Source organism: Panthera pardus, unplaced genomic scaffold (assembly GCF_024362965.1).
Source record: "Panthera pardus isolate Hobbes unplaced genomic scaffold, ASM2436296v1 HiC_scaffold_16, whole genome shotgun sequence".
Lineage (NCBI taxonomy): Eukaryota > Metazoa > Chordata > Mammalia > Carnivora > Felidae > Panthera > Panthera pardus.
Genome location: NW_026526721.1, coordinates 68,927,999 through 68,943,733, shown reverse-complemented (window position 1 = coordinate 68,943,733; position 15,735 = coordinate 68,927,999). Strand labels below are relative to the sequence as shown.

General features: G+C 38.0%; 1 protein-coding gene across 4 annotated transcripts in view; it reads left to right on the top strand.

Annotated features, from left to right (window-relative positions):
* Window positions 1-9,140: 9,140 nt before the first annotated feature.
* Window positions 9,141-15,735, top strand: part of CCDC14 (coiled-coil domain containing 14) — a 50,404-nt gene continuing 43,809 nt past the window's right edge. For 3 of the 4 annotated variants that reach the window (XR_002079739.2, XM_053903448.1, XM_019448611.2), the window contains exon 1: window positions 9,142-9,288. Coding sequence is in view for 3 of the 4 variants with exons in the window: in XM_053903448.1 (XP_053759423.1) it covers window positions 9,259-9,288 (30 nt within the window). In the remaining variant the exon portion in view is untranslated. Of the gene's footprint in view, window positions 9,289-15,735 lie in introns of all 4 variants that reach the window. The other variant, XM_019448612.2, reaches the window with a different exon arrangement.

Here is a 15,735-nt window from a genome sequence, read left to right as displayed (position 1 = left end):
TCTTCCCATATGGACACTGAATGAAAGTGGCTAACAAAGCGTGGATAGAAAATGTATCTCAAGTCAGAGCCAGGCTGGCAGATTTTCAAAGGTAGAATGTTAACCAGACACAGTTTTGATGTTTTGTGACTATCAGGCATAACTTAGATAAGTATCTTTTACATGGTCAACCCACATTTTTACCAGTTTAGTTCTCCATTTGTGGGTGTGATGCTCGTCATTCATTCATTCATTCACTCACTCACTCTCCAATATTTATTGAGAGGATTAGATGGATCTACGTGTTTTATGTGAGGAATAGGACTGACAGACAAAATACAGGCCACCCAGTTTAGTTTGAATTTTGGATAAACAGATAACTTTTCAGTATTTTTGCTTTGTTTTGTTTTGTATTCTTGCTAAACCTGGCAACCCAGCTAGGAAATATGCTGGCTTCTGGGCATATACAAATAAATCATATCTGAATTCTGCCCTCATGAACTTAAATCACTTTAATGTAAGTCACCCTGAGATGTACTATAACATGTTTCAGAGGTCAGTATTAAAGTGTCAACGTCAGCAGACTTCTCTGACACCAGATACAGATATAATGGGTCCCTCTTGGGAATTGCCCTGCATGAGTTTAAGACCTCTGACATGGTCACTGAAAGATTTTTCTTTCTTCCAGGAAGCAGACGAGATGAACAGGCTATAGGGTCATTGTTCTTAAGGCCAGGTGAGCCAAGGTTGCTGGATTCCTTCCTTCTGTAATACTCTTCTCTCATAAAAGTTGTTTTTGTGTAACAATCAGGTTAGCATGACTTTTCATAAACACATATCTTCCTACTGAATTGGGGAGAAATGTGTCTATTTAGTAAAAGTAAAATAAGTAAAGATAAATAAGTAAGAGAAGATCGTGAAGGGACGTCACCGCAGGTCTTCTATTTTGGCCTAGAGTAAAGAACAAAGAGCTGAAGCACATTCTCCCCCCACGGTCATCCAGCTACACCTGCAGGGGGTGGGCAACAAGCAATTTGTCCCTGCTGTCTGCCATCTTAGCCAAAGTGGCCTATCATGTCTATCCACTCCTGGACCCGAGGCTGCTGGAAAAGGCTGAAGCCCTGCAGGTGAGACCTGGCACCCTGATGAACTGGAATTAGGGAATGAGTGTGAAGTCCTCTAACCTGCCTCAGTCTCTCCATTTCTCTTTCACTGTGACCAAAGAGTTCAAATAGGATCTTGCCTGGGAGTGGGGAATGAAGGGGAGCAGAGGGAATAGCCCCAATTTAAAAGGACCTAAGACAAGTTAAGGTCGTAGACGAAAGCAGAAGGGGCCTTTGTATGTCTGAGAAAACGGACTGAAATTAGGAACTAAACCTCAGGAGCCCTGAGCATAATCCCTCAAGAGTGAGGCAATGTGACCCCAGCCATCAAAGTGAATACTGGACCCATATATGAAGTCACTGATGGTGCTGTAGCCATCCACTGAAACTGAGCACAGTCGGCAGTGCCACTAGTTCATCTTCTAAACTTGATGTCTGCCATTTTCCTCCTCTCCTGCCCTGGCTCACTGCGGCGATGCTTCCTCTAAGCCACTGATACCGCTAAGCCACAGATGCTCATTAGAGACAGCCTTTATAGCACGTCAGCCAAATCAACCTACTTCAGCAGTCACCCCAAAGGTGAAAAACAGCTGGCCTCGGCCTGTGCTGTGCTGTAGTAACAATATTATAAATACTATATCAGTGATAATTGCCAACATGTATTAAGCACTTACTATGGGTAGCCACTATGCACAACACTTTATATAAATTTTCTTTACAGCCTGACCTTGTAAAGTCAGTACTATTCTCCCCATTCTATAGATGAAGAAACAGCCTTAGAGAAATTAAATTGTTCACTGCCACTGGTGAGAAGGAATTTGCATCCAGGCCTGTCTGACTCCAACCTTGTGCTGTCTTGTTTGCTCAATGCTTTTGGTAGTATCTCCCCAGAAACAGCCTCTGAGATAAGAATTTAAGTGCAAAAAAAAAAAATAATAATAATAATAAATAATAAATAAATAAATAAATAAAAAGAATTTAAGTGCAAATAGCTTATTTGGGAGGCGATTTCAGGAACAGTGGAAAGGGAGTAGGAAAAGTAATATAGTGAAGAAAGAAAGCCAATAGACAGTGTGTTACCAGGCAGTTATCCCTAAAGTCCAGTTGTGCTGGAGGACTCTGGGAGACAGGGTGGAACACATGTAAGAATTATCCCAATCTGAGGGACGAGGAAGCTCTTCATCGTCGGCTACAGGCTGCTTCCTCACCCAGTTCTCCTCTGTCATTGAGGGCTGTTTCCAGGGGCATTAACTTACTTGCCTGGCTTAAGGCCTGAGCTCACTCCTTTTGCTGCAGAAAAAAAAAATGCTCTCAGGTGGGAAGTCCTAGGTGTTTACAATAAGCAGCTTTTGAAGGCATTTGCATGGGGTACCACCAACAACTGCTGCAATACCTTACAGAGATTTCAGTAAAAAAAAATTTTTAGCATTTTAATCGCTATTGTTTCTCTCCTTGGGTTAGGCACAAGTCCGTAGGGGCAGCAGGGCAGTAAGTGACTGACAGTGTGTGTTAAAATCACACTTGACCCTCAAACCTGGCACATGGTCCCAAACCAATGGTTTCTTCCTTGTGATGAGATCATTCTAAGGGGGTTTTCTTGGTCCTTGATGCCAACAGACCCTTGTCAGATCCTTTCCATTAACCTTCCTATTATAACCAGAAATAACTGAATCCTAGCATGACCTCAGCCAAGCTGTCAAACTGAGACCCCTGTAACATATGGTTTATATTTCTCCTTAAAAAGAAAAACATTCAGGAAGCAATAAAATCAGGATTTTATAAAGAAAAAGAAGTGGGCTCTTTCCTTCCTAAATTAAGCTATTTTGATTAAAGTGAAGACTGCAGATACATTTAAAGCTTCAGTGGAAAATGCAAAGATTATGGCTCAATTCCATTTTCTCTGTGCTTCATGCCCTCTTTCCCCTTGACACTGTTTAATCAGACACCTCACCATCCCTAGTTAACCAACATCCAAGATCACCGGGGTCCTACAATAGAAGGAGCTGGACACTCACATGTGGAAAGTTGATTTTGAATTAGGTATGAATAGGATTCTTAACCTAAAATCCTTGGAGAGGCTCCTGAATGTTTCTGATAACTATATATATATATATATATATATATATATATATATACATATATATATATATATATACATATATATATATGAAATGTGCACATTATATATATATATGAGTACCATATATATATATATATATATATATATATACATATATATATATATGAAATGTGCACATTAGCATTTTTCTGGGGAAAAAATACAAAGCTTTTAGCAAATTTTCAAAATTGTATATGATCAAAAAAGGTTAAGAACCTTTGGGTAACAAATAATTCCACAAGGCACTAAATGGCTTGAGGAAAAGCAACAGGGTAGTCTCAGATTTTTCTAAGCAGAACCAAGCCATACTTCCAACGTGTAATTTATAATCCAGTCCACAGCTTCTTACTTTTTGATTCTTATATCCTGGCTAGAAATCATAACTGTGTTTTTAGATTTTCATATATTTTGCAACTTTGCTTGTTTTCTATAAACTGAAATTGGGTTGACATGAACAGACACTTTCACACTTCAAAAGTGAGCCAGTTGGAAAAGCCATTGATCCAATGCTGTAAATTATAACACTGCCTAGACTAAGCAGAGTCACTAACCATGACACTAGAGGGACCTAAAATTCCATAACAGGCTCAAAGGGCTGAGTCCTGAATAATCCTAATAACAGACCATCAAAATAGATAAAGCAAAACTGACAGAATGAAAGGAGAAATAAACAGCCATATAATAATAGTTGGAGACATGAATACCACCCTTTCAATAATGGATACAACAGCTAGACAGAAGATAAGGAAATACAGGACTTCAGTAACACAATAAACCAAGTAAATCTAACAGACATATATTGAACATTCCATCCAACAACGGCATACACATTCTTTTCAAATGCACATGGGACATTTTCTGAATAGACCAGATGTTAGACCACAAATTAGGTCTCAATAGATTTAAAAATATAGATTATCATGCAAAGTCTCTTCTCCAATTATAATAGGATGAAGTTAGATATCAAAAATAAAACCGAGAAGGTCACAAATTTGTGGAAATTAAACAACATACTCTTAACCAATGGATCAAAAAAGAAATCACAAGAGAAATTAGAAAGTACTTTGAGCTCAATGAAAAAAACAGAACATGGCAAAACTTACAGGATACAGTAAAAGTAGTGCTAAGGGAAAAATTTACAAATGCTTACATTAAAAAACAAGAAAGATCACAAATCAACTGCCTAACTTTACAACTTAAGGAGCCAAAAAAGAAAAACAAAAAAAACCCTGAACCTGAAGCTAGCTGAAGGTAATGATTAAAGCAGAGATAGAGAACAGAAAAACATTAGAAAAAATCCATGAAACCAAAAGTTGATTTTTCAAAAGATCAACAAAATCGACAAAACTTTAGCTAGATAGACTAAGAAAAAAAGAGAAAAGACTGAAATTACTAAAACCAGAAATGAAGTAGTGACATTACTACTGATTCTACAGAAATAAATATAAGAGAGTACTTTGAACATATTGGATAACCTACACGAAATGGGACAAATTCCAGAAATCAAACCTACCAAGACTACCAATCGTGAAGAAATTGAAAATCTGAATAGACCTGTAATAAAGAGATTGAAGCTGCAATCAAAAATCTCCTGACAGGGGCGCCTGAGTGGCTCAGTTGGTCAAGCGGCCAACTTCAGCTCAGGTCATGATCTTGTGGACTGTGAGTTCAAGCCCTGTGTCCAGCTCTGTGCTGACAGCTTGGAACATGGTGCCTGCTTCGGATTCTGTGTCTCCCTCTCTCTCTGCTCCTCCCCTGCTTGCTCTCTGTCTGTCTCTCTCTCAAAAATAATAAACATTAAAAATTTTTTTTTAATCTCCTAATAATGAAAAGTCCTGGACCTGAGGGCTTCCCTAGTGAATATTACCAAACACTTAAATAGGAATTAATATTAATCATACTTAAGCTTTTCGAAAAACTGAAGAGGAGGGACCCCTTCAAAACACGTTTCATAAAACCAGCATTATTCTCATATGAAAGCCAAAGACACTATAAGAAAACTACAGACCAATATCCCTTATGAATACTGATGTAAAAATCCTCAACAAAATACTTGCAAACTGATTTCATCACCATATTAAAAAAAGTATTATACACCATGATCAAGTGGGATTTATTCCTGGGATGCAAGGATGGCTCAACACATGAAAAATGATCAATAATAATTTATCACATTAATAGAATGGAGGGGGAAAAACACATGATCATCTCAACTGATGCTGAAAAGCATTTGACAAAACTCAACATCCTTTTATGATAAATACATTCAACAAAATACAAGGAAACTACTTCAACATAATAAAAACCATATATGAAAACCTCACAGTGAACATCATATTTAATGGTAAGACTGAAAGATTTTCCTCTAAGATCAGGAACATGACAAGAATGCCCATTTTCACCACTTCTATTCAACATAGTACTGGAAGTTCAAGCCAGAGCAATTGAGCAAGAAAAAGAAATAAAACACATTCAAATTGGAAAGGAAGAAGTAAAATAATCTTTGTCCACAGAGTATGTGATTTTATATGTAGAACACCCTAAAGTTTCTACCAAAAAACTGTTAGAACTAATAAATGAATTCAATAAAGTAACAGAATACAAAGTCAACACACAAAAATTGGTTGCACTTATATACAACTAATGAACAATCTTAAAAGGAAGTTAAGAACACAATTACATTTACAATAGTCTTCAAAAAAGAATAAAATATCCAGGAATTAACTTAATCAAGGAGGTAAAAGACTTGTACAATAAAAACTTTAAAATTATGCTCAAAGAAATTTAAAAAATGCAAACACATCCTATGTTCATGGATTGAAATACCTAATATTGTTAAGATGTCAGTATTACCCAAAGAGATTTACAGCTTAATCCCTATCATACTCCCAGTGACAGTTTTAGCAGAAATAAAAAAACTCTTTCTAAAACTCATATGGAATCTCAAGAGACCCTGAATAACCAATACAATTTTGAAGCAGAACAAAAAGCTGGAGGATTCACACTTCCTGATTTCAAACTTGTTACAAAAACTGTAATAAAAACAGTGTGGTACAGGGGTAATGGCAGATATACAGACCAATGAGTAGATAGTCTGGAAATAACCCCTTACATACATTGTCAAAAGACCATTCAATGAAAAACGCATAATTTTCTAAACAAAGGATGCCAGGAAAAGTGGATAGCTACGTGTAAGAATGAAGTTGGACCCTTAGCTGATACTGTACACAAAAATTAACTAAAACTAGATCAAAGACCTACAAATAAGACTTTAAACTATAGAAATCTTAGAAAAAACATAAGGCAAATTTCATGATATTGGCTTTGCCATGGATATCTCGGATATGACACTAAAGACACAGGCAACAAAAGAAAAATGGATGAATTGAAAACTTCACGAAAATAAAGTTTGCACATCAAAAGACAATATCAAGAGAGTAAAAAGGCAACCCACAGAATAAGAGAAAATGGGCAAAGGACTTGAACAGATATTTGTCCAAAGAAGATACATAAATAACCAATAATCACAAGAAAAGATGTTCAACATTACTAACCGTTATGGAAATGCAAATCAAAATTACAATGAAATACCTCCTCACCCTCATTAGGGTGGCTACTACCAAAACCAAAAAATAAACAACAAAATAAATGGAAAACAAGTGGTGGGGAGAATGTGGAGAAATTAGAACCCTTATCACTGTTGGCGGGGATATAAAATGGTACAGCCATATAGAAAACAGTATAGCAGTTCCTCAAAAAGTTAAAAATAGAATTACCATATGATCCAGCAATTCTGAATATATACCCCCCCAAAATTGAAAGCAGGGTCCAGCAGAGATATTGGTACACACATGTTCAGAGCAACAATATTTATGATAGCTAAAATATGGAAGCAACCCAAGTGTCCATCAACAGATAACTAAACAAAATGCGTTATATATGCACAATGAAATATTATTTAGCCTTAAAAAGGAACGGAATTTTGATATATGCTATAACATGGACAAACTTTTAAAGATAAGTGAAATAGGGGCGCCTGGGTCGCTCAGTCGGTTAAGCGTCGGACTTCGGCTCAGGTCATGATCTCGCGGTTCGTGAGTTCAAGCCCCACGTCGGGCCCTGTGCTGACAGCTCAGAACCTGGGGCCTGTTTCCGATTCTGTGTCTCCCTCTCTCTCTCTGACCCTCCCCCGTTCATGCTCTGTCTCTCTCTGTCTCAAAAATAAATAAACGTTAAAAAAAAAAATTTAAAAAAAAAAAGATAAGTGAAATAAGCCAGTTACAAAAGGATCAATACTGTATAATCTTGTTCGTATGAGGTACTTAGTCAAAATCATAGAGACAGAAAGTACAATGGTGGTTTCCAGGGGCTTTTGGGGAGAGTAGAATGGGGTGTTGTTTAATGCATATAGAATTTCACTTTCACAAGATGAAAAAAGTTCTGGAGATGATGGTGGTGATGGTTGTACAATATTATAAATGTATTTAGTACCACTGAATTGTGCGCTGAAAGATGGTTAAGATGGTATATTTTATTATTTGTGTATTTTGCCACAATAAAAAAACATTTGAGAAAATAAAAACAAAAAACCCTGGAAGCGATTACCTCAAAAATTTAAAAAGGGAGAAAAAAAGAAAAACTCAAAAAAACACAAACAAAAAGGAGGGGAGAAGCATAAAATTCCAAACAGTAGAAAAATGGTACACCAGGCAGCCATTTTGTAATTGTAAATTACTGAGAAGCGATGTTGATGAGATATTAAAACACTCACAGTAATATGCATCATATCCTATTGTTGTAATATATTTATACATATATACACAGTTGGGAAAAGTCTAGAAGGGAATGTACCAAACTGCTAAGAGTGGTACTCTTTGGGATTATGGGTGATTTTGTATTTCTTATCTATATTTTCTAAAATAAGCATGTATTAAGAAAAATCCATGTAAGCTTCTAAAAAAAATCAAGTCAGCTTAAGGAAAAAACCCTGTAATCTCAAGTAAATATGTTAAACACTTATAGAAGGATGAAGACGGGAGAGGTTTTCAAGTCTAATTCAATACAAAGCTAAATTTATTAAATACCCAGTTTCCCCAAATCAGTATGATTTTAGTTTCTGAGTTTTTATTTTAATTGTAATTAGGATTTTCAAAATCTAGCCCTTCTTATTAAAAAATGTAATTAGTTGGCTTATTTAATTTCTTCTCATATGATTTAAAACATTAACCCCAAACTCAGTGTCTTAAACACCAAAAACTAATTTCCATTAAAAATCGTGAAGCATGCTAATGTAAGAATACGGAGTCATTCTTCATTAACAGTAATTACCTCGACTGAAGAGCAAACAACTATGCATGGAAGTAAAACAAAATCCCAACTAATGAGCACCATTCTGAGATCAAGGGCCACAGTGAATAATTCTGAAATTGCAATCAGAATTACACAAAGCTAACCAGACCAAGGATTGACTTTTATTGACTATCAAAACCAAAATCATTCAAAATGGCACACAAAACACCGAGCCGAGCCAATTCTTTTTGAAACCTGTTGGTCCTCTCCCTCAGTCCCTTCCTCTGGCCCTTGAGAGTCCTTGTCGCCTCTTCCCTCACCTCATTCAGGGTAGCGGTTCTTCAGAAGTTCTTTCAAGTGTTCAGGAGCCCGGCTCCTTTCGGCCCCGCCCCTCCCGGCTGACCCCGCCCCCTCCTGCCAACCTCGCCCCCACTACCCCGGACCCTCCCCGCCCCGCCCCGCCCCCCCCCCCCCCCCCCCCAACCCCGGCCTGCGGCGTTCTGTGGACTTCTCCCACTTTCTCTGCCAGTGTGTGACGAGCAAGGCGCCGGGAGGGGTCTATTGCGCAAGCTCAGGGTGCTGCGCTGGGAGTACTGGAGACGACCCGGCAGCACTCACGAGACTATGCGGCGCGACATTCGGCGGGCTCCTTCCCGGAAGCGGAAGCTCGGGGGGCGGGCCAAGGGGATCCGGGAGTCCACGGCGGTTAATTTCTTTTATCGTTTGGCTTTGCTTCCCTCCGTCTGGGCTTTTCTGAGGCTGCGAGAGATGGTCAGGTCCGGATCTCGATCGGGCCAGGTGAGGGCTGCGGACCTGAGGCGTCCACTATGGGGTTTAGAGGGACTGAGGGGGCAAGGGCCAGGAGAAGTGCAAAACTCTGAAAAAAATAAAAGCAAAGACAATGTGGCGGCGTTAAAAATGCCGGGAGAGGGGAGTTGGGGGGACACCCAATGTTAACATCCTAACACAGCCGCACTGTCCATAGATGTATGTTCTGTTTTAATTGTAGTCTTCCAGAGCGTTGGCTTTGGTGTAGGGCGCCGGTTCGAGGCCAGCCTCCGTCCTGGGTAGGGTGACTTAACCTCTCCAACGCTCAGTATATTGTTGCATCAAATACAGTTCCTTGGCTTTTCCACCAAGTGTTGCTATTAGCTGGTCTTCCGTCACAATTACTGGTATTTTACAACTACTTGTAAAAACTAAAGTCTCCCAGTTAGTGCCCCCACCGACAGCCTTACCCTTTCCTAAAGCACCCCCTCGTTGTCACTAAATGATTTATTTTCTGCTTTAAAATCTACACGAATCCTCTTTCAGGGTAAAATCTCAGTTCTTTGGCCTGTCAACACAGCTATTTTTTGATTCCCCTAGTGCATTCCTTACCAGACCCGCCCCCACTCGAAGTGTATCCAGCACTGTTCACTGATATGTTCTTCAGTGTCCTGGATGCCCCATGCCCTCTCATGCTTCCATGTCTTTGCACTTTCCTTTCTGTACTGCCTGGAAGGCACCTCTGTTCCTGGTACCTCCACTTTCTTTTTTTTTTTTTTTTTTTTTTTTTTCCTCCACTTTCTATCTTTTCCCTCAGCTCAGGAGCCACTCAAGAGCCTTCCCTACCCCTCTCACTTTCCCATTGTTTGGGTGCTCCTTGCTCCCCCCTTTTGTGCTTTGTGCTGACCATTATTAAACTGCTTTTCATACTAGGGACCTTCCTAATCTATATACCTCCCTTACTGCACAATTTATCTCTATATCCTCAAGGCCTGGGATAGCACATAGCATATAGTAGATTTCTAGGTAATGAATCAACTATTTCTCACACAGACTCACTACCTGGAGTGATCTTATCCTCTTTAATATATCCCCGTCTCTCATTCTCTCACTTGATATCAACTCACCTATGATACTGTCTTCCCCATTAATATTAATCTTAATGCTTTTTAAAAAAATACCTGGCTCAGACTTTCTTCATGAGTACTTCCTGAGCATCCTCATCCTTATAGATCTTTCTCTTACATTGAATGAACTCAGAATATGTGCAGTCAGCAAGGGGAAAACGTGGTTTTTGTAATCATGGTCACCTTCAAGATTCACATTCCAATTCTGCCATTACTATGGTAGTGATATTAAGCAAAGTGCTTTCTACTTCTCTGAGCCTCCTTTCTCTTAGCCATAAAGTAGTTGTAAATAGGTATAAAATCCTGCCTCAAAGAATTGGGGAGAATTACATGAGAGAACCTGGTAAAACATCTATCTCACTCTTGGCATAAATGTGCAACAAAATTTGGTCCCCTTAAAAACAGTTTACGACCATCTTAATGGTAAGAATAGCTAACACTGGGGTGCCTGGGTGGCTCAGTCGTTAAGTGTCCGACTTTGGCTCAGGTCATGAACTCGTGGTCTGTGAGTTCAAGCCCCACATCGGCTCTGTGCTGACAGCTGAGTCTGGAGACTGCTTCGAATTCTGTGTGTGTGTCTCTCTCTCTGCCCCTCCCCTGCTCATGCTGTATCTCTCTCTGTCTCTCAAAAGTAAATAAACGTAAAAAAAAAAAAAAAGAAAAATGGGGCGCCTGGGTGGCTCAGTCGGTTGGGCCTCTGACTTCAGCTTAGGTCATGATCTCTCAGTCTGTGGGTTCAAGCCCCGCATCGGGCCCTATGCTGACCACTCAGAGCCTGGAGCCTGCTTCAGATTCTGTGTCTCCCTCTCTCTGTCCCTCCCATGCTCACACCTCTGTCTCTCTCATTCTTTCTCTCAAAAGTAAATAAACATTTTAAAAAATTAAAAAAAAAAAAGAATAGCTAACACTGAGGTAGCACTTGTGTGGTAGATGTTACTCTTAAGTGTTTTTCCACAGTACTTCTAATTCATTTAATATTCATAATAGCCTTATGAAGTAGATACTATTATCATCTCCATATAGATGAGGAAATTGAGGGATGAAGACTTCGAATAATTTTCCTACAGTTACAAAACTGGTTAGCAGTGGAGCAGGATTCAGACCCACATAGTTGGTCCCAGAGTCCCTTCTTTTAAACATTATACTATAATTAGATGTATGACTTTGAACAAGCCTCCTTTCTGTAATTTAGGTTCCTAGCTCACAGAAATGATAAATCATAGGGTGTGGATTAAATTATTCTACAAATGTAATCTCACTTTGCACCTGTTAGTAGGAGATACAACTTGTAAGAAATGCATATATTTTTCTCAAATAGCAAAGAAAAAAAGTTTAATGATAATACCCAGTAGAAGTAAATGTGAGATAAAGAAAAATTATGGTCTCATGCATTGCGGTTTGGGGCACTCCTTTTTGAGAGTGTTTTTGTAAATTGTATCAAGAGTTATTAAATGAATTATAGCCTTTCACCAAATAAATAAGCTTTTAATCCTGAGTATGAAAACGCTTTTTTCTGTACATGGAAATGTTTACTTCAGGCTTGTTTTTCAATTGTGAAAAATAGAAGCAAACCAAGGATGTGTTACATTACTTCCACTCAAGAAAATATTATACAACCATTAAAAAATTTTGTGAAGTTATGTTAATATGGAAAAATATTTAAAAATAAAATCATAAGATTTACTTTTTTGCAACGAGCTAGTCATTATGACCAAGAAAATCCATATGGGAAAAGATTGGAAGACCCAGTAGCAAAATCTAGTGTCTAGATCTGGTTTCTAAATATCATTTGCTAAAAGGAACCATGACTTCTAGGAGGAATGGTCAACTCCACAGCTGGAACAGGAAAATTATAAGATGAGCCTGGATACATCAAAATAAAAAGCATCTGCAGAGTAAAGGAAACGACAGAGTGAAAAGGCAACTTATGGAATGGGAAAAAAGATTTGTAAACCCTCTGCCTACTAAAGGGTTAACACCTAAAATATATAAGGAACTCCTACAACCTAATGGCAAAAAACCAAAGGGCCTGAATAGACATTTCTCCAAAGAAGATACATAAAAGGCACATGAAAAAGCACATGAAAAGGTGCTCAACGTTACTAGTCATTAGGGAAATGCAAATCAAAACCACGGTGAGATAACACCTTACACCTCTTTAGATGGCTAGTCTCATGGGTGAGAATGTGGAGAAATTGGAATACTTGTACACTTTTTGCAGAAATGAAAAATGGTGCAGCTGCTATGGAAAACAGTATGACGGTTCCTCAAAAAATAAAAAATAGAGCTCTTGTATGGTCCAGAAGTTCTACTCCAGATTTTTTTCCCAAAAGAATTGAAAACATGATCTCAAAGAGATATTTGCACTTCTCTGTTCGTTGCAGCATTATTCACATTATTAGTCAAGATGTGGAAACAATCTAAATGTCTATTGATAGTTAAATGGGTAAAGAAAATATGCTATATACACACAATAGAATATTTTTCAGCCTTAAAAAAAAAAAAATCCTGCCATGTGCAACATGGATGAACCTTGAGGATATTATGCTAAGTGAAATAAGCCAGTCAAAAGGACAGACAGTGCATTATTCCACTTCCATAAGGGACCTAAGATAGTCACACTCAGAAGCAGAGAGCGGAATGGTAGATGCCAGGGGCTGGTCTGGAGGGAGGGGTAATCGGGGAGTTGCTATCCACTGGGTATAAAGTTTCAGTTATACAAGATAAATAAGTTCTAGAGATCTGCTGTACAATATCATACAAGTAATCACCTGTATAGTATTGTGCACTTAAAAATTTAAGAAAGTAGATTTTGTGTTATGTATTCTTACTACAATGAAAACAACAACAAAAGATGAGCCCAGAGCACCTTGTTGCAGAAAGTAAGGAATTGCTCAAAAAATAATGGGGCCATGTTAAAATGATACAGGAGCTAGTTTTAAGAGACTACCACTGATAGAATCTGGGACAATTGGAGCATCAAAGTATTTTAAATAATGATGATGATGGATCATAACCCATGGCATAACAGGAATCACTGATCCATACTAACAAACAACAAAGGAAAAGTGCTTACCTACAGTTGAATGCCAACTGATAACTATAGAAGGAAGATGGAAGTTACACAAATCACCATTTCACAAACAGTTGGGATTAAGGCAATCATCAAGGGATGCTACAACTACTGGGTGAATCTGATGAATAGAAGTCTGCATAATCTCAAAGTATCTCCCCATTAATTACTTAATACAATGTTGAAAATACTAACCTTAATACTAACAGTGAAAAACCTGGCAGATGCCATCTTAAATGATCAAAGTTTACATTACCAGTAATGGGACAAACTGGTACCATATGCCTACTTACATTAAGAAGGACAAAATTTCCCTTTTGTGGTATTCCTGCCAAAAATGCACAACCTGAATCTAATCATGGGGGAACATCAGACAAGTCTAAATGTCAAGAGGGACATTCTACAATGTAAGTGGCTTGTACTCTTTAAATATGTGAAGATTATGGAAGACAATGAGCGATAATCCAAGGAACTGTTCCAGATTAAAGGAGACTAATGAGGTATGACAATTAAATGCAACATATGATCCTGCATTGGGTATGGACCAGAATATTTTTTTTAATAAAGGACATTATTGGAATAATTGGCAAAATGTGAATAAAATCTGTAGTTTATAATACAGTGTCAATATTAATTTCCTGATTTTGATAATTATATCATAGTTATATAAGTGACCTTGTTCTTAGAAAATATTTAGGAGTAAATATTTACTATAAAGGGGTATCATATCTGTAACTTAGCCTGAAATAGTTCAGGAAAACCACTAATACTTAGTATTTCTCTATGTTTTTATTGTATATATTTTGTTTTTGCATATATTTTGAGAGAACATGGCAGATGTAGTAAAATGCCAACAGTTGGGGAATCTGGGTAAAGTGTATATAGAAATTCTTTGTACTGTTATTTCAGAATGAAAATTACAAAAGAGAGTTTTGATGAAAATGTGCCAATATGATAGTTACTTTTTTAGGGTGCTTTTATCCTGGGTAATTTTCATTACCTGACTTTCTGTTATATAAGCTCATGCATGTTTTTTGGGGAAAGATCACGTGTAATCTTACAATTATGCCATACATTTACCTCTGTATACTTCTTGTTTTTAATTTTGAAAGATAATAATTGCGGTAGCTGTTTTTGGACATGGTCCAGTGTATTGGAATACCATGGTTTGGAATTTTATTACAGTTTTGGCCAGGACACCAACATATGTATATATAAAAGGGAAGGACCCTGAAGGTGTCATGCAGGGACCAGTGGAGCAGTACTACGTAGGATCTTATTTCCTATAAGGTTGGTTCTCTTTACTGGCTTCATGACTCTATCATATCCCAAGTTATCTCAAGAAGAAATATAACTCCATTAACCCAATTTTTAAAATGTATTCTCAGTAGCATATAACTCCAGATTAGTTTAATAGTTACTGCTCAAAGCTATCTTGGGATGAAATATGTCAACATGTGAAGAAAAACCATAAATGTAACTGCCAACAGTGACTACTTGTGAAGGGTGAAATGAGGGGGTGAGTAGGGAATTTAACTCATGTCTTTAAAAAAATTTTTTTAACATTTATTCAATTTTGAGAAATAGAGCGTGGGTGGGGGAGGAGCAGAGAGAGGGGGAGAGACAGAATCTGAAGCAGCCTCCAGGCTCTGAGCTGTCAGTACAGAGCCCAATGCAGGGTTTGAATCCACTGACCATGAGATTATGACCTGAGCTGAAGTTGGACGCTCAACCGACTGAGCCACCCAGGCACCCCATTATGTCTTTTAAAAATTGTATTTTAATTAAAAATTTTTTGAATGTTTATTTTTGAGAGAGAGAGAGAGAGAGTGCGCGTGCAAGCTGGGGAAGGGCAGAGAGAGGGAGACACAAAATTCAAAGCAGTCTCCGGGCTCTGAGCTGTCAGCACAGAGCCCAACTTGTGGCTCAGATTCATGACTGTGAAATCATGACCTGAACTGAAGTCAGATGCTTAACCGACTGAGCCACCTAGGCACCCCTAAAAGTTACATTTTAAATAGAGATTATATTTATTGATATAAGTTATTAAGATATAAAGAGGCATACCTTGGAAAATCTCCCTTGCTCTGTCCTCTAGATTCTCAGTTTCCCTCCCCAGAGGCAAACACAACGAACTGTTTGTTGCCTAACTTTCAAGATAACATGGATGCATGTTAAAGCAAGTGCGTTTTTTTTCTTCTACACAAAAATTAGCCCACTTATTTTACTTTTAAAATAAAATTGTTTTTTCAAAAACAATATTGTTATATGAGTTTG